Source organism: Sander vitreus, chromosome 8 (assembly GCF_031162955.1).
Source record: "Sander vitreus isolate 19-12246 chromosome 8, sanVit1, whole genome shotgun sequence".
Classification (NCBI taxonomy): Eukaryota; Metazoa; Chordata; class Actinopteri; order Perciformes; family Percidae; genus Sander; species Sander vitreus.
In genome coordinates this window covers 36,265,650-36,284,977 of record NC_135862.1, presented here as the reverse complement: position 1 = coordinate 36,284,977, position 19,328 = coordinate 36,265,650, and the positions used below count along the sequence as shown (strand labels likewise).

Genomic DNA, 19,328 nt, shown 5'->3' with positions numbered 1-19,328 from the left:
AAAAAACATGTAATGTACACAACATTGATGATACGCTGACTAAGTAAGGTAGCCATCATGGTAGCCATCCACAGATCCAGTTAAGCTTAAGGACACTGTGCCTTCTACATGTATGTTTAACATTAAAACATGATGTATAATATACATATTGATCCATCCATTTTCATCCATCTGGCCCAGTGTAATATGCAACTAAATTTTTACATCTATCTATATATATATATATATATGTATGTAGTAGGGGGTCCCTGCTCTGTCTCTCTTTTAGCTATAGGGTCCTTGGCCTAAAGACTGTTGAAGACCCCTGGCTTAGGGTATATTTCTTCTATCTTATTGATGGCCTATAACAATAAGATCATAGGCATCGATAGGTCATAGACCTAAAAAGATCTCTGAAATGGCCTTACCCATATGAAAGGTGCTATACAAGTCAAGTTTGACTAATTGATACATGCAGTTGTTATAAACAGTATTTTATGTAGCTGGGATAGAATAATAAGTGTAAGAGCATATGAGGTGAAACCAAGCTAAGAATATATTCACGGTTCTGGGAATAAAATAATAAAATCATTTCCATACACAAATAAAGACAAGTATAAATATTCTTTATGGAACCATGTCCACCGTGCTACTGTGTGAACTGCTGTAAGATTATATAGGAGATTTGCATGTGTAACTTGGCTCAGACATTTGCATGATAGCAGAACAGAAGAGGAGGAAGGGGATCAGCACAGAGTCACCTTTCAGTCTCTGAGCAGGTGTCTGTTTTAGTACTAACTTATTAGACTAATTAGAGATCAAATCGGGGATCTGGTTATTGATATGTTGATGCCAACATTTAACAGCCAGATCAGTCAGACGTGATCAAATGAAGACAGAAATTGTCACAGTTCCCTCAACTGAGAAACACAAGTGAAAGTTGCACCTTCTAGGCCCCGCTCTTACTTTATACACACACACACACACACACACACACACACACACACACACACACACACACACACACACACACAAACAGAACATCCTACATCAACACATACATTCAAACACTACTATAACACTACTTATCCAAAATGACCAGATAGATGCGGTTCTGATGACTAAATGGTAATTTGTCCTACTACAGTGCTACAAGTAGATATTTTGTAAATTCACTATCTAGTCCAAAACTTTTCTACTGGGGTCTGAGGACATAAACGCCTACCCGTGCCAGTGATGTTTTACAGTGTTTTTCAATTGGCCAGCAACTAGTTAAACTTAATACTAAAAGCAAGTGGCCAAACTGTTCAAAATATGGCGATATACTGAACCACCTCTGCACTATATTAAGTGATTCTGATAACCTGGCCTGCTTCTTCACTATATTGCAAATCTTTACCACACTAGGGCTGGGCAATAGGGAGAAAATCAGATATCACGATATTCTTGACCAAATACCTCGATATTTATATTGCGGCGATATTCAAGGGTTGACTATTGGTGCTTTAACAAAATATCTTCATGCTTAGATTTTAGATCAATAATCATCAGTAATGTGGATATAATAGACAATATCTAGTCTCATATCACGATATCGATATAATATCAATATATTGCCCAGCTTTATACCACACTCCTGCTGATTTGGATGCAGTTCCTCAGTCTAAGTTGTACTTGATAAAAATCATCGGCTTAATGCAGTAAGACAATAAAATGCACTGTAAAAATGGATAGTTAGAAGAAAGTTTCTTGTATTCATGAAGCTTATCCAAAGCTGTCAGTTTGAGGAGGGTCAAAGTATTTAGAATCACTGGTATTTGAATAAACAGTCAATCTCAAGTCTTGTACTCAACTACTACTACTACTTATGAATGATCTCATTAGTCACATATTCACATATACCTAGAACGGCTCAGAAGGTGAACTAGTACAGTAGATAGGGAATGACTAACAAGCCTGTGTATGTCACAATTGGTCTTCTAAACCTGAAGGTTTGTCAATATTGCAGCAATAAAATAATCAGTCACACAGTACAGAGCACACAGCACCCCCCCCCCCCCCCCTTCCCCCGAGCAGACTGGGCTTTTTCAAGACAGGCGCTAAAACGGAGTGTTTCTGTCTGAGGGTGAAAACAAGTGTATTCAGACAGACAGTATGAGACAATGATATGTCTCCTTTGAGATGATCCTTACCTCCTTTGAACTAAGACCCTTTAGGATATTTCTATGTATTCTTTTACTGTTATACACCACTATAAATGGTGTAACTTACTGTTTTGTTGTGCTCACTTTGGTTTCAATAGAGATGATGTGGATGCCTTGTCATTCTGGTTGACTGAGGCAACTGCTGAGAAACAAACTGCTTCCACTGCCCCTTATCTGATACATTTTTTCTGTGGTATCTCTCGTATATTTGTTAGCTTCTGTCAAATACCAGTGCAGCTTGGAGGAAATAAGAGTAAACACAGCCATGACATATTGGTCCCTTTCACTCATGATGATTGCTGGCTTGAAGCCTGAACGCTCGTAGCTTTCAGTTGTGTGTGAATGGGTCAGACCAGGCTTTACAGACCACTTATAAGCTGCCTTTAGACCTAGTTAGGCCTTGTTAGCCTGGTTTATGTTGTGATGACATCTTCACTAGCCAACACAATATTTAACAGCAGCTGCATTTTGTGTGTTGAAGGGTGAAAGGCAGGGAAAGAGAAATCAAATTTGTATACAGGGGACATGTCTTAAAGTCAGGTGTAATAAATATTGTCCAGCTATGTGAGATGATAAAATCCCAATTTGTGTCAGTACCAGGTGGAATGGGAGCCTAGATAAGTTAAGATTGTTTTGGTTTTGTTGCCCCTCACTGCTCCTAGTCTTCCTCCGGCTCCCTGAGGCCCTGGCTGTGTAGAGTCTTCCCTGCCATCTCCATCATGGCCTGGACCTCTGGATCCATATCCAGGATACTCTTCTTGCTATTCCCCTCCTCGCCCTGAAACACAAAACATACACAAATACCATGGGTTGAATTCTTCATGTTCTAAAGAAAACAGCTGAAATGTAAATGAGGTTCTCTATTTGTGGTACAGTTAATTACATGCCTAATGTGCATGCCAACATTAGGCATGTATGTAATTACATGCCAAAGAAATGGGTGGCCAGTTTAGTTATAATTCTACTGAAATGGATTTCAGTGTGTGACAAATTGTAGAGCTTGTAAGGTCTGTTACTCCTTGACTGTATACTAGAAAAAAAAGTATGAAAACACTACACGTATGGCTGTGCATACACGTCTTTTCGGCAGCAATGCCACAATAAGAGCCACAAGATGACAGAGGAAAACATTTCAACAAGAGTTTGAGTTTCTCAAAATTAACAAAGTGTAATTGAACGCACCATTAATTGAACAAAGTGCACATGAAGGCACCATGGAGTCCCATTGGAGCCCACATGCTTTACCTTGGTTTTTTGTTTCCGTAATGGGGAAGGCAAAATGTTGCCACACCGGTGACTTTCAGGAAGCAGGAGGATTTTCCAGTTATGTTGTTTCATCTCCGACTCCGGCAGTGGCCATGGTGCATGGAAAAGTCAATCTGCAGGCTACCAGTAAGCTATCATTACCCTGTGTCTTTAGCTGCATGCTACCAGCCAGTAAGCAATGTTGTGTCCGGTCCTGTTTTTTTCTTTGAATGTGCGCAAGTAGGCGGGGATGACAAGAGAAACAAATACCGGGTGGAATCAGGGATCCTGCTCTTGATTTCAATAGTCCAAATCGAAAGCTCATTTCAATCGATTTTCGATTTGAAATTGAAATCGTGACACCCCTAGCCTGCAATCAAATAAAGGCGAAGTACTCTAACCTCCTCTGGTTCTGGGGGTTTTCCAACCGCCCACACTTCCATTGAGTCCAGGGTGAAGTCCTCCTCTCCAGAAAGCTGTGGGCTGCCGTAGGTGGTGCACTTGGGCCGTGCACGGCTATGACCACGACCAAAATCACTGTCCAGCCACAGCCCGAAGTAGTATTGCTGACCGCCCATACCCTGATGAAGACCGCAAAACATAAACACCATGAGACACAAAGAATTAAGACAATTATTTAATAGGAATAACCATATCTATCATTGAGGTCTTTTTTTGTTCTATCCTAAAGTAGGAACAATATTTCTGAAATTCAACTCCAATATTTTGTGAAATCAAACTTATATTAAAATGGGACCATTCTGATGCCCATTCTAGCCTTTCGATGGAACACTTGTGATAAAGATGAAAATAATGCCAACAATAACACCACATCAGAAGGGATTGACATTTTCTGACTGTTACCAATTCTTTTTAAAGCTCCATTCATTGATTGATTTTTTTGGCGACTCAGGGGAATAAGCAGAATAAGATGAAACACAAAATTGACATATTATATTGTGTTCAACATTCACTAGCATTTTAGCTCTGTTTGGTCTCCTCAACTCCTGAGAAAAAGCTAGTCGCATACTTTTTACTTTTAGTATGTACTGCAGCTTCCCTTACAACGTATGTCCTGTTGCATGCAGTATGCATAAAATTGGGACATACTATAACTTCATAAAATTGCGTCTTGAACTTTGACCCTCTTGCTTACATATTCTGGCAAGGGATTGTGGGTCAGAATAGCCAGAAAAGCATGCTGGCATGCATACTGCAAAATCTGAGCGGATGCAGTAGGACATCCTGGTATTTTTGGCATACTGCATTTGACATAAATCCTTTTCTGGCATACTAAATAGTATGGTAGTATGGGTATTGGAACACAGGGCTAATCACTAACTTTGTCTGTCTGCTGTTTGGTGCTGGGCAGGTGGCGTAATCAGAGCTTTTACAATGAAAACAGCTGGCTGCTGCTGCTGGAAACGACACTGATGAGAGCTGAGTTGCAGTTCAGCCCTGTTTGTTTACTGACTATTAGGGCTGCCTTTTTACCAATGCAAAAAACACAACTGGTGTAACGTATACAATAAATACTGTATGTATAAATAACACTGTATCGTATCAATAACATGAAAGGTCAGAGGACCATTAGTTACGAAGTTTTAATAAAGGTTTTAGTCCCCTGAATCATAAAACTGGTACCAGGTAATATATGAAAATAAAACAATATTAACTGGCTAGATTAAGGGAATTACATGTGAATTACATTGTACATCTTAATCTCCATGTGATAATGACATGCCATGAGCAACAGAAGTTACCCTCTGTTAAACTAGGGTAGTCTCACCAGTCCGTTGGGCATGGTCTGCTGATTCTGGTTAAAGTACATGAAGTGCTGGTTGTATCCTGTTGCTGTATAAACTCTCAGTCTAGGGAACACAGAGAACAGGAAGCATCTGGAGTCACCTACACACACACAAACACATATACAAATTATTAAGATCTGAGAGAAAAGTCAAGTGACAGCCCACAGTATTCAAACAAGTAGTATTACTTCCTCAATGTGTCCTTTTTTTTAAAGATTATTTTTTGGGGCTTTTTTCCCTTTATTATAGTGACAGTGGATGGACAGGAAAGGGGGAGAGAGATGGGGGATGACACGCAGCAAAGGGCAGCAGGCTGGATTCGAACCCGGGGCGCTGCAAAGGACTCAGCTTTACATGGGGGCACTGGGTGAGCTAGAGGTCGCCCCCAATGTGTCCTTCTATCACTGCTTTAATATCAGTTCTGATCTGGGGTCTGGTCCACACCAACATGATAATACTGTTTTTAGACAGCCTTATGGATGTACATTAGAAGCCTAAATTCACTGTTATCTATCAGAGACATCACACTTCACTCCTGTGTGGCGGAGTTCTATCAAGCGTATAAGTTATTTGCACAAATCGCCTCTTTTCTTCATTCAGCAGAACAAAACCAATTAAATTTGAATGCAGCTGTAAATCTTATTACACCCTGAGGGGCCTTAAGTACAAATGTACTATGTGTGTATTCTAAAGGTTTTTCCACAAAAACAATGAGGTACACTGCAGCAAATGACAAGACAGCAACACACTTTCACACATGTTCCTGCTTTAAAGCAGTCTGAAATTGTTACAGTAGCAGGCAATGGGAAAATGTAACGCTGTAAATAGAGCTAAAAAAAAATGCTGGCCTAAGGTCCAATTTTGATCTCCTATAATGATGTTGTTTGTGTGAACCCATCTGGGGGTGGTCTCGCATTGCCAGATCTCCAAAGTGCTGCGGAGGAACGTCTGTCTAGTGCTCTGGTTTATTAGCATTTCTTTAAACCAATCACAATCACCTTGAGTGGCGCTAAGCTCCGGATGGAGCCACGGTGCCTCTGCAAAATAGCCTCGTGAAGGAACTTGTTTTGGTGGAACATGTGGACGTTCAAAAGTAGTTTTAGTCGTGCGAGAGAAAACTCCGATTGGACAGATAGTCTAGCTAGCTGTCTGGATTTACCCTGCAGAGATCTGAGGAGCAATTAACCAGAGTCGAAAGGCGAGGGCCATCCGGCCCGAAAATGAGGGACATCCGGGGGAACCTCTGGCAGCTCCGGAACTATCTCGTTAATGAAACGTCGTCGATTTAGACTAATCTGGTGGTAAACTGACCATCTGACTTTTTAAGACCATTGAACAATCAAAAATGATTGTTCAGTATTCCATTCATGAAGGTTGCAGGGAAATGCATTAATTATTGCTCTCCCCTTGCAGTTCCTCCAGCCTTTAGATTCAGGTTGTGGTAGCTTCTTCAACACATCACTCAGTGGGAAAAATGCATCATAAACTGCATATTAATTTGTGTTAGTATTGTTAAGTTAGCTTAGAAAGTTAAAGCTACATCAGTATGATGAAACAGTACATGAGATTTGGGTCTATTTAAGCAACTAGAAGAAGGACATGTGTACTCCTTAGACAGAGAGGACCATTTAAATGTTTTATCAGGGTCTACCACAGCTAAAAGTTTTCATCCATTTCCCTCACATAAAATAAAATTCTGTGGGAAACACTGGCTCATCCTAGCCTTTGGTATATCAGCTATATCAATAATGACAATAATTTAAGATACATAGTTCTATCTTGTATGTAGCACAGTATTTCAAATGCTAAACTGTGTAGCATTGGTTCACTTAACTAACATGACAGAGCAAGTCATGTCGGCTAATGTTATTGTTCTCTATGAAATTGTTAAAAGCAGCTGATACTGATGCTTGATGAAGATGGTATTAATTAAATAGTGAATTACATCTGAGCCATGCAGTATATAGTAGAGTAGGATCAGACGAGATTATCTTCTCTCACCCTGGAACTGAGGTTTGACCTCCCAGGCGTGGGAGGCGAAGCCCCCAAAAACATGCCCCTTTGTGTCTTTGATGAGCAGCAGGGTGGGCCCACAGACCGCCGTCAGACCGGCAGCCATCCTGGTGAAGCTCTCACCATGCAGCCGCGTGGAAAACACAAGTCTCCAGGGGGCGCTGTAGCGCTCTGGCAACTGGAGAGAATAACATAGTGTTGTGTATGTAAATATCATTCTATAACACAGATGACACATATGTATGAATAATTGGTTATATTTTCATGTGGTCATTGACATGACATATCCCCTGGCCATTATTTTTAACAGATTAATATTACACAGCAAACCAAAATGATGTAGCATTTTTTTTGTTTAAAATATTATGTCTGTCTTTTGTCTTTTATTGTGAAGCACTTTGTGATGTCTGATCCATCAATATACCATTAGTATATGCTGATAAGAATCGGTGTAAGATCAGTGGAACATGAGTCATTAAGGGCCACACTGGAAAAGATAATCACATCAAAGGCCAGACATGTTTAGTTTATTGACATGCTTTAAAATACATATAGTTTAATATATTTCACAGTATTATTGCATGTCACTGTTTTAGGTCATTTTTGTTGCTTTTTCCGACTTTTTTGTTGCTTTCTAAGACGTTTTTTGTCACTTTTTGGTCACTTGTTTCCACTTTTGTCAAACTTCGGTCGACATGAAGCCCTACAAAAGTCAGCAAAAAGCTCCTTAGCCATCACAGAGTTTACATTATTTTACAACAACCTGTTTCATAGCCTGAATATGAAAACTCTCTGCTTCTGGGGGAATTTCTGAGTCTCAAAGTTGGTAAATTTGCCAAATTCAGCTTGAAGTGTCTCGAAACTGGAGTTTGAAAACCGTTTCCCGTCTTTTTGGTTTGGTGCGTACTAGGCAGGGCCAAACGTTTTTGTGAATCTAAATTAAAAGGTGGGCCGGATCAAAATCTGCAAGGGCCTGCTTCAGCCCGCGGGCCTTGAGTTTGACACATGTGGTTTAAACAGTAAGTGCCGTAAGTCAGTAGAAGAGCAGCAGCATCCCAATAATCGACAGTGACACACCACTGGGAATCAACATATGCCACTTAAACAAGAGTGGCACACGCACACCTGTTGGTATTTGTTTCTTCCTTCTCTCCTTTGTTTAAGAATAGTTTTTACTAATAGTGGGAGATGTCAAAATTTCAAACTTTTTTAAACTTTTAAACGAAAAAGAAAGAGTGAAGACATTTTGGTCAGAATCCACCGATATGATGCCCAATATATTTTTATTCTAACCTGTGGTGCCAGAAACATAAGGGTGGGAAGGTCCAGCAGACACCTCAGCTCTTTCCAGGGCGTCCCGATGCAGGGGGGCAGCAGGGTGGGGGCCGGCCGGCCGCTCAGGGACACGTTTAGGCCCTCAGCTACCAGGATCTCCAGGTACAATGATACTTGGGAGACCCTGAAGATCCAGTCCTCCAGACAGGAAACATCATAACATCCTTGATCTGAGAGGAGATGAGAGGAGAGGAGAGAAGAGGAGATGAGGAGATGAGAGGAGAGGAGAGGAGAGGAGATGAGAGGAGATGAGATGAGAGGAGAGGAGATGAGAGGAGATGAGATGAGAGGAGAGGAGAGGAGAGGAGAGGAGAGGAGAGACATTGAACCTTAATCCTACATCCTGTCTTCTGCACATTCTATATATCCTTTTAGATTTTTTTGCTTTCAGAACTTTTTGCTGTTTGAACTTTTTGTACATCCCATACTGCATTAACCATACAGCCTATTTTTTCCAACATAATGTTAAATAGTTATATGCAGGGCTTTACTGTAAATTGACACCTGCCAACCCACTATATGCGGGTAAAAATGAACTTTGGCGGTTAACAGTTTAAAGTTTGGCCAGTGATGAATGAAGCGAAGCGTCTCGCTGCAGAAATGATGTGACAAGTCAGGGTTTCCAGATTGGTCTGTTTTCTGCCAAGAAATTTGGGAAGTTTTGTGTGTCTTTGGGTTGGAAATGTAATATGTATCTGGCAACACCTGCCTGTAGTACTAATCCTACATTTCCCATGAACACTAAGTCGTGCTGCGCCAGACAACTGTTAGCTAAGTGCCTAGCGATGAAACGGAGAAGATGAACAGAACCGAGCCAAACAAACCAGAGGAGCCGAAATTAAAATAAAGTTAGGAAAAAAACAAACATGGCTAGTGGAAAATCTGACTGGCTGGTTACTTTAAAAATCTACTAGCTGGCTATCAAAAGAGTTAATTTAAAGCTCTGGTTATACGTATGTATGTATGTATGTATGTATGTATGTGTAATTTGTTTCTATTCCACATTATACTGTTTACCTGAGGGTTTGAGTTCAGAACACATGTGCTCTGCCAGGAGTTTGACACCTAGGGAGCCATCACCCATTCGCTCTGGCTTCCAGGCCTGCAGGCGCCCTCTGTGGACCAGGATGTGAACTACAGCAGAAATCAGGTCCTGGAGGAACTACGGAGAAAAGGTAAATTGGGCCAGAGTAGGGCATCAGTAGGGAGGGTTGGCAGGGGTTAGGGTTAGACCCTAGTCTATAGAAAATGTGTATTGTATTCGGAAATACAATTTGTTTAAAATGAAAACACGTGAAACTACTAATGAATGTGATTTAGCAAAATTACATTGTGTGTTGTTCTATCCTATCCAATATAATAATCCTGAGTCCTCCCCACCCCATGATGTAAATAAAAGTAGAAAAGGGGAGAAGTACTACAGAAATTGATATGTTATTTCCTATTTCATTTGACCCTCTACTCACCTCTGCTACCTGCTCACATGTGACAACCACTGCTGCCCCTGCCCCACGCTGGCACATGGCCATGACGAGAGGAGCCCTTTCCTCTGCAGTGCCTCGCAGCGTGTCTGCTAGGAAGATGACCAATTGCTCTCGAGCTACTCCAGAGGCAGCCGAGGTGCTGGTCTTCCCAGAAGCTGCAGGTGCTGCCAGTCCAGGGTCAATAGTACACATGCAACGGTAGATCCTCCTCACCATGGAGTCTGGTGCCAGGCTGCCCATTGAGGACTGGGACAGACAAAAGGAAGGGTTGATTATACACTGGCAGAAACTAGCTTTTCCTGACAGATATACTTATAGAAGGCATTGGATAGTAATGACATTTGCTCAGTGGAACAACAGCATAAAATGTGTTAAAGTCAAAGAGACGGAGCATATTTTGGATAAATATCATACATAAATAAATGTAAAGGGAAATAAGGTCCAAATATGTGTATCTCTGAGTAAACATGCAGTGCAGATAACAAAGAATTAATTTTATGGAGAGTAAATAAGATCTCTAAGAACTGCATTGATGACATTTTCCGTCTGGCCTTAACATTTTCAGATGTAATGAATACTGTAAACTAGTCTATCTCATAAATCATAAGATGTCGTTTTTACTTTGAGAATACTGGGTTTTAATCTTACATTGACACCTGTATGCACTAATTACAAAGAAATATATGCAGGGTGAAAAAAAATTCCACTTGCCCGAAGTCAGTTTTTACTGGCCCCTATATAGGCCTACATCTGTTTAATTTATTTTTTTAAACCTCGAAAAGAATGTAAAAAAAAAAAAAAAACGTTTTAAAAAAGCTTTGAAAAAGACAAAAAGGAAAAAAAACGTCAAATGTAAAAGTCTTAAAACTGAAAAGAACATTTATGATACGATGATGCCTGAACAGGCAAGTGGACTGTCACATTTACTTGCCCGACGTGGCGTTTTATTTGCCCCGGCCCATCGGGCAACCCTTATGGTTGAACCCTGATAATATCAGTCACACCTGCAGCATCTCAAGCGTTAGCGTCTTCCCTGCTTGTGTTTTCCCCGGGGCTTCTGAAGGGCCCTCAGCACCGCTCTGGAGCCTGTCGAAGACCCCCTCCACCACAGGCCGCTCCTCGGGGCGGAAGCGGGCCAGGCGCTTTTGCACCACCACACTCTCTGTGTTACCCATGATGCTCTACAATCCAACACAAAGTATGGCAGAACACACGCCAGCGTCATTATGTCAACATACAGTGGGGTACACCCTAACAGAATGCATACTGTGCAACATTGATGTAAGTATAGTCATGTATTGTGTTTGTATATATGTCAACATAGAGCACAGGGTTTCCCCCCAGTGTATTGCAAGCCTGGTGGCCCATTGGGCCTAAGTTTCCCCCCACCACCAGGCCTAAGCCACTGCAATTAATATATTTTAAGGTGTTTTTAAAACATTTAGAAATTTAGATGAAGTCATATTTTTTTTAAATCTCCAGGCAGCTTTTAGCTCTGATTTCATGTAGGGCCCTCTGGAATCCGTCTTATAGCTTTATTAAACTCTCAATTTTGCGATTCCATCCATTACTCTGTGATCACAGAAACTATTGGGCTCCACATTAATGCTGCCATCAGTCTGGGACTGGGGGGGGGGGGAACCCTGGGGCATGACTACTTACGATGGAAATCACACAAGTGACAATATCATAATTCAGTTTTGAAGTTCAACACTCAATTAACGACTGAATATAATTATTCAGTATCTAGGGCAGTGGTTCCCAACCCTTTTTAGCATATAACCCCCCATAAAAATTAAGCAACATCTTGCTAAGTTATTGACTTAGTGTTCTCCAACTTTGGCTTATAGGTTGAAGAGAGAGAGGTTGTCAATTTCACCAATATAATCTAAATCTAATTCATCTTCTTCCCCATCATTTTGTGTGACAGATTTGGAACCAGTGATCTAGGGAGAAATATTATAGTAATGATTTATCTCAACTCTATTCTAGGGCTAACCCAACTTCAGTTCAGCTATCAGAATTCCATTGCAGTAAAAGAACAACGTTCATAGTCTGTAACGACCAAAAGATACGGAGATAACGTAGAACACTATGAAACGTTACATGTAGCGTAAATATTCATATTTTGTCTTTAGCATTGTTCTACGCGATGTGGACGTTACATTTAAAAGCAGTATCGTTATTGAATAATGAAGCTAGCCTGTCTCCATTGTTAAATAACAGAACTTCTCATCTTGGACCTTAGATGATTAGCAGCTAACGCTAGCTAGCAAAGCACAGCACAGACGTTACTTCACTTTTATCCCCTACACAAAGGGCTGTAACGTATATGAAACACGTTGGGTGTGATGAAAATAACGTTATAACGTGCATGATGTTCTCAAAGCTAAGCAACTTCAACATTAATGCTAACCTTTTGAAGAACAGCAGCTAAGCTTAGCTACATCTTGCACACTGTGGCAAAAAATGTAAACTTCCTGGTACTAAAAGGGCAGACATTTATTGTAGCCAATCAAATGAGCCAAATGTTCATCTGCTTCATTATGACTGGTCCATGATGTCGTAGGCGGGGAGAATTGGCCGTGTTTTAGTAGGGGTACATTCAACACACTGTCTGTTTTATTTTGTATTAAACCAAGTGCAGTAACGACAGCAATCCATATTCATAGTCATTGCAATGAAATGCTTGAATGCAAGCTTATTAAAGTTAGAGATCAGATAAATTGCAATTTTACCCTTTTGTGTTACCAATATATTTCAAAGTACAGGAACTGTCACTTCGAAGGATTTAAAACAAAACATATAGGAAATCATATTATTTTTTTAATTTGTTATTGGATAAGGGAAACAATTACGTTTACACACTGTAAGGCGGTGTTAGTGGTTACTCATGCTTTAGCCTACTCACCATCTTTTAGTCATCAATATATATTTTCCAGGAAATAAATAGTTAATCCAAACAGATTGTGAGTTTGGATACATAAAAACCTAGTAATTCACTTTAACATGAGGAGGAACTGTAATTCCATCTTTCACCAGTAGAGTCTGCACAGGAGTTACCCAAGAGAGAGGAAGAGAGAGCCCTTTGCAGGAACAGCAAGCAGTTGAAAAGCTCCTTTTAAGGGCATGAGATTTACTATGTGAGTGCACTGAGCTGGGTGTGTTGCATTGTAATGAGGTCTTGTAGACAGTGGATGCACCCACGTCGGCACAGCTGAATGTGAAGGTGACGCGCAGCCATCTGCCCACGCCGAGTAAACAGACTGGTGTAAGCAGGATACCAATGAATCAGTGTATGCAGCAAGAGCAAGAATATCATTTGTGAACCTAAGTCTTCTGGAGTGCATTCACTGTACAAAGTTCCAAAGTCGATATCTGGGTCATAATCGTTTTTTTGACCTTTTTCCCCTTTGAATTTAGCAAGGACGGTAGATTGCTAGTTGTTGACCCCTTCCTAAAGTAACATCCTGCATAAAGTGTATTATTTTTATCAGTGCTGAATCACCAACATTATCTTCCTACTATATGTAAGCACAAAGTGAAAGAACACTTTTAGGTGGATAGACCTGTTGGCAATATTGTGAAAGGACACAATTTTAAATTAACAATTTGATTTAACAAAATCAGTTGATGGAGAGAGATTCAAAATAAGAAACTTTTTTTATTCCTTTACGAGCTGTTGAAACTGAGAAGGTGAGTCCAAATGTATCTGCAAGTCACAGTCAGCGTAGAGTCAAAAGGAAAAGCACTGAACATAAATGTACAGTTCAGCTGCTGTGGCTTCTAGTTCCGCTTACACTACCCCAAACTGAATCAAACACGTCGAGCGCAGGATGACAGCAATACTGGCTGAATTATCAAAAAGGTAAGTGACTGTGACAAAAAAAAAATAAGACAATATGGCCACTTTGGGTCAACTGTTGCAAACCCTATATGTTTACATTTTACAATTTAGACCAGTGTCTTTTTTAGCTCCTTTGCTATTTTGTTTCTTCATGGGTGTTTCAAGCAGGTACAGACAGAACCAGGCGATACACATGGTTTACTGATATATGATTGTGTATGCACATGTTTCCAATAAAAGACAGACTTGGCTTGATTACTATGAGCTGAACTGTGTTCATGCTTCTTTACTGATTCAACTGTCAACAAGTTGAGACTCGAGAAGTGAGTCTTGTTAGTTCTTCTTTTCTCTTCCCTCTGTCCACTAACCCTCCTCTCAGTTGCATCCCTATATGGTAAAAGTCTCACTGCTGAGCGACTGCACAGGAAATACACCATTTGAATACCAAATTCAAAAAAAGAAGAAAGAAACGACACACACCACAAATACACTTTGATGGACTGAAATTGTCACCCGACTTCAAAGGGTTCTTGCATATCCATTTCAAGAAAAGCTATTCTGGTTTGCCACATGTAATTGTAGTCACTTGTAGTTTCTGTGTTTGGTCTGTATTCTCACGCCAGAGGCAAAGATCATGTGAATGATCACATAGAATTTTCAAGCATTTTTTAAAGGAGCTTCTGCATATGAGGCCTGTCACAAAGGGAACTGTGCTTCCCAGGTCAAAACCAAAGAGTTCCTGTAAACATGTGTCTTGTATGCCTGAGTGCATTGTGTACTAAAGGATTTCAATAAGACACTCCTCTGAGTCTGAGACAATTATTGGCTTCTTACAGAAAACCTGGTTATTTCCTCTGCATCTGTGCATGCACCACAATGTACCACCTCAGGTTGCAGCTGTGCTTCATCATTGAAACAAAAAACACTTATTGTCATGTTTCTTGGTAGATGACAATCCAATGAACTAATTGTTTCCCTGTAGGTAGAAGTTTCTTCATGTGTTCTGGCTTCTGATGACGTATGGTGGGGAAATTATTGGCCACATGGAACTCATCCTTTTATGGAATCATCCTTGTGAAACTAAGACCATTTCCAACTGTGCAAGGCAATTGTAAATACTTGCATGAGAGTGACCAACCATACAATTACACACACACACACACACACACACACACACACACACACACACACACACACACACACACACACACACACACACACACACACAGCCTGTACATACACAGACATTCATAAATAATCATATCTCTTTCTGTCAGATGCTGTGAAAGACATCTTCCTCATTCTGGTCTCTGTGAGAGCAGCTGATTCATCTGCTGAAAGAATCCAGGATCTCATCACAGTTTTCACGTGAGCGTTGGGACTTCTGCTTGCCAGTTTGACTGTAAAGTGCAACCTTGTAAAACAGACCTGTTACAGAAGGCAGCCCCAGTACAGCCATGACATACAAGAGCTTAGATGTTTTACATCTCTGAAAAGTCATTTGTTCAGCCAGGTGAGCACACTGTCTTTTAAACTCTGAAGGGACAGACATTTTACCAGACATACAAATAAGTGTAGTGCCTGAAAATACAAAATGGTATCCAATTAGGGATTTCAAAAATTAAGGATGCACCACATCACATCAATTTGATAATATATTGACTGCATTCCACTTCGGTGTGTTGGTTACAGGGTACTGGTATCAGTAACAGCTGATGCTTCTTCCATTATAAAGGTACAGTCATATTACACTTCCGTTCTGTGAATACTTGCTCTGCTTCCTTTTGACTTCAATTGAAGCCCATTCAATTAACGATTTCAAGTATCCTTTTACCTTTTTGGTTTCCGTAATGTTGTCAGACACTTAGAATATTAATCTGAGTCTGTCAGTAGCAAAACCAGCACTGTAGTGAAGGTAAATACAAGCTGAACAATTGTCCTATTAACTTACACTGTAGCTTGATTCACTGACTGCTGACTGCAGTGATCTCTCTTAATACTGGACCAATGTCAAAGATTGTTGTTCCCATCAGACACTTAGACACAAACACATAGGAACATAGGGTCTAGGTTTTGCCCTGGAAATTTACATATTTGACAGAAAGAAACACTGATGCATGGTGTTTTGAAATGGAGAAGACATTATTCTAGAGATGTGCCATCTACGTTTTTTTGTTTGTACAATATCATACTACCAGATGTCAGCAGCATCGTTGTCATGCACTGCTTATGCTTTGTGATCACTCTGCTCGATATGTATTTATGAGGCTACCAGTGGTGAGACAGATGTCAGGCTTTGTCCTGGAAATGTACTGCCGTTGATCCAGACTATCTCTCATGTAACAGGAGCACATGCTGAGCTATTGCAGTTTGAGGATAATGGTACTGAAAGTAAGTAAAAATCTGCTGACAGGGATCAAAATCACATTCAAGTTTGATTATGCTTTTGCATATTTAGATAAAAGAAATTCATGTGTATCCAGTTTGAGTTTTTTATATCATAAATCAGACAGATGTAGCCATGGCTTACACCCTGATAACTCTATAGTTGACCCATGCCTTGATTTACAGTGATATTACAAAAGCAGTCTTGAAGTCATTCAGAGTGCCATTAAAATGCACCGCTATTCTCGTTCTTATTATAAAGGTCCGGGCACAGAAGAAGTTGACCTTTTACCGTAAGCAAATGGCTACGGAAGACAATAGGGCAGGTTCAATAAATGAATAACTATTTTACTGGGTGTCAATGATCCATGCGGAGCAGAGAGTTATAGTTTAATTAAAGGGGGAGTATAATCTTCATCAGGAAATAGATAAGCACAGTGTGTTAGTAATTGGATTGAATGGGGGAGGCACAGTTGAATAGAAAAAGAAAGATAAAGGACAGTAAGCTTTAGAGACAGCAAAAAGGGGGTCAGAAAGCAGAATTATGTAAGATTTTGCAGTGGTCTGACAGAGACAGACAAAGGGAAAATGTAGAAGAGACTAGGAAAGGAGAGATGCATTGCCTTAAGGTATAACTTTGAGTTAAGGGTGAGTGGAGCTGTTGTGTAGGCCAATGGTAGTGTGACGCAGACATGTGACAATCAAAAGAAAGACACTTGGTCCACTTAAAGCCCATTCAAGTAACAACTTCAAGTATGCTTCTAATTAAAATGAATTCTCCTGACTTCATTAGTGAATGTGAAAATGTTCTGGAGGGTTTCTGACATGGTGTCATATTTGAGCAGTGTCACTGAAGTGCCAATGACATGGCGTTAAATCACACCCTTGAGGGGCGCCTGGATAGCTCACCTGGTAGAGCGTGCGCCCGTGTACAAAGCCTCAGTCCTTATCGCAGCAGCCACTGGTTCAACTCTAACCAGCAGCCCTTTGCTCCATGCCATTCCCTCACTCTCTCCCGTTTCACATCTTCAGCTGTCCTGCCTAATAAAGGCCTAAAATGCCCAGAAAATAATCTTTAAAAAAGAAAAAATCACATCCATGAGTGTAATATTGCAGATATCATCCAACTGTAACAACAGAAACGATTAGTCCCTGTTTACTCCTCCAAAGTCAGCTAGCAAACTTGAGCTAACGTTAACTTTGTAGAGATTGTGGGATTTCCCAAACTGAATAAATACCGCATGTATAAAGACAAAACTGATCACTCATTCTTGTTATAATTACGATTTTTCCATGGATAGATTTAGATTTCACGTTACGTCCACGAACTTCAAACAACAGAGACGATTTTTTGGACCAGTTAACCCGCTCATTCACTCAGGAAGAAGCATCGTGAACACAATGCCAGAGGATAAAGTTGACTTTACTCCTTCTTGCATTGCTTCCCTCCCGTCTAGATTGGTCAGCCGCCTATAAAAATAACCTTTGGAACAGGAAGTGAGCTGCACATTTTAACTTCCTTACATACAGACACAGATAAGGCTTCTGCTTCGTTTCAGTTTAATTATACAACCCTACTACTATCATATTTAACTAAAGAAGAGGAAGCACATGCAAAATAGCATTCATTTAGTTTTCTTCAATGGATTTGTATTATCAGTATAGTCACATTCATACAGGGCTGGCTACGGTGGCCGGCATGGTCAAACGCACTGCAACTTAAGAAAACACATGCAAATAGACTAAACACAAGCAAATTAAGAAAACATATTCATTAATTTGACAACACATGCTCAGCATTTGGCAAACACACTGCAAATACACACAACACAACCAAATACAGAAATGTGCCACAAATACAGAAACAATGCAGAAGAAAAGCACAAAAACCCCGAAAACAAATGCAACAGATAAATGCTGCATGCAGTTTGTACAACGGAAGGCGAGGTTATGTCAGAGAGAGTGGATCATTTTATTTTTTTTATAAGATTTTTAATAAGTGTTCTACTTTTCAGTAACATGGGCTTTAAACTATGTTAGTGTTAGCTCTTGTAGAAGTCAGTCTCTATCACGGTAGCTACGTAAACCTGTTGCTCTTTTATAATACTCTAAAAGACCAGGGCCAAATGTAAAAATGAATATGCACCTTTTTATGTTGCCTCTCTACTACATATTTCTACCCATTTGCAAAATAAACCTCTCTCCCTCTCTCTCTCTCTCTCTCTCTATCTCTCTCTCTCTGTCTCTCTCTCTCTCTCCCTCCCTCTCTCTCTCTCTCTCTCTCTCTCTCTCTCTCTCTGTCTCTCTCTGTCCCTCCCTCCCTCTCTCTCTGTCTCTCTCTCTCTCTCTCGCTCTCTCGCTCTCTCTGTCTCTCTCTCTCTCTCTCTCTCTCTCTCTCTCTCTCTCTCTCTCTCTCTCTCTCTCTCTCTGTCTCTCTCTGTCCCTCTCCCTCTCTCTCTCTCTCTCTCTCTCTCTCTCTCTCTCTCTCTCTCTCTCTCTCTCTCTCTCTCTCTCTCTCTCTCTCTCTCTCTCTCTCTCTCTGTCTCTCTCTGTCCCTCCCTCCCTCTCTCTCTGTCTCTCTCTCTCTCTCTCTGTCCCTCCCTCCCTCTCTCTCTGTCTCTCTCTCTCTCTCTCTGTCCCTCCCTCCCTCTCTCTCTGTCTCTCTCTCTCTCTCTCTCTCTCTCTCTCTCTCTCTCCCTCCCTCCCTCTCTCTCTCTCTCTCTCTCTCTCTCTCTCTCTCTCTCTCTCCCTCCCTCCCTCTCTCTCTCTCTCTCTCTCTCTCTCTCTCTCTCTCTCTCTCTCTCTCTCTCTCTCTCTGTCTCTCTCTCTCTCTCTCTGTCCCTCCCTCCCTCTCTCTCTGTCTCTCTCTCTCTCTCTCTCTCTCTCTCCCTCTCTGCCTCTTTCAGGGCTTGTGTGCTTTTCATTTACAGCGTGTTTGTGTATTTGCTTGTGTTTTGTCTATTTGCGTGTATAGTTGCAGTGCGTTTGCCCCTGTCGGCCACCGTAGCTGGCTGATCTATGAGTGAAA

General features: G+C 40.7%; 1 protein-coding gene and 1 long non-coding RNA gene across 2 annotated transcripts; one reads left to right on the top strand and one right to left on the bottom strand.

The window, feature by feature from the left end:
* Positions 1–1,710: 1,710 nt before the first annotated feature.
* On the bottom strand, positions 1,711–12,573 carry meak7 (MTOR associated protein, eak-7 homolog). Its single transcript, XM_078258041.1, has 9 exons — positions 12,485–12,573; positions 11,073–11,249; positions 10,051–10,314; positions 9,602–9,746; positions 8,543–8,754; positions 7,238–7,427; positions 5,218–5,336; positions 3,830–4,009; positions 1,711–2,961 (listed from the first exon to the last, which is right to left on the bottom strand). The coding sequence occupies exons 2-9, from the start codon at positions 11,241–11,243 to the stop codon at positions 2,842–2,844; spliced, it is 1,401 nt and encodes a 466-aa protein (XP_078114167.1). The 5' UTR covers positions 11,244–11,249; positions 12,485–12,573; the 3' UTR covers positions 1,711–2,841.
* Positions 12,574–13,816: 1,243 nt separating this feature from the next.
* On the top strand, positions 13,817–18,853 carry LOC144522739 (uncharacterized). Its single transcript, XR_013502432.1, has 3 exons — positions 13,817–13,936; positions 14,898–15,026; positions 15,193–18,853. It is a non-coding gene; the product is annotated as an uncharacterized LOC144522739 (long non-coding RNA).
* The last annotated feature ends 475 nt before the right edge of the window (positions 18,854–19,328 follow it).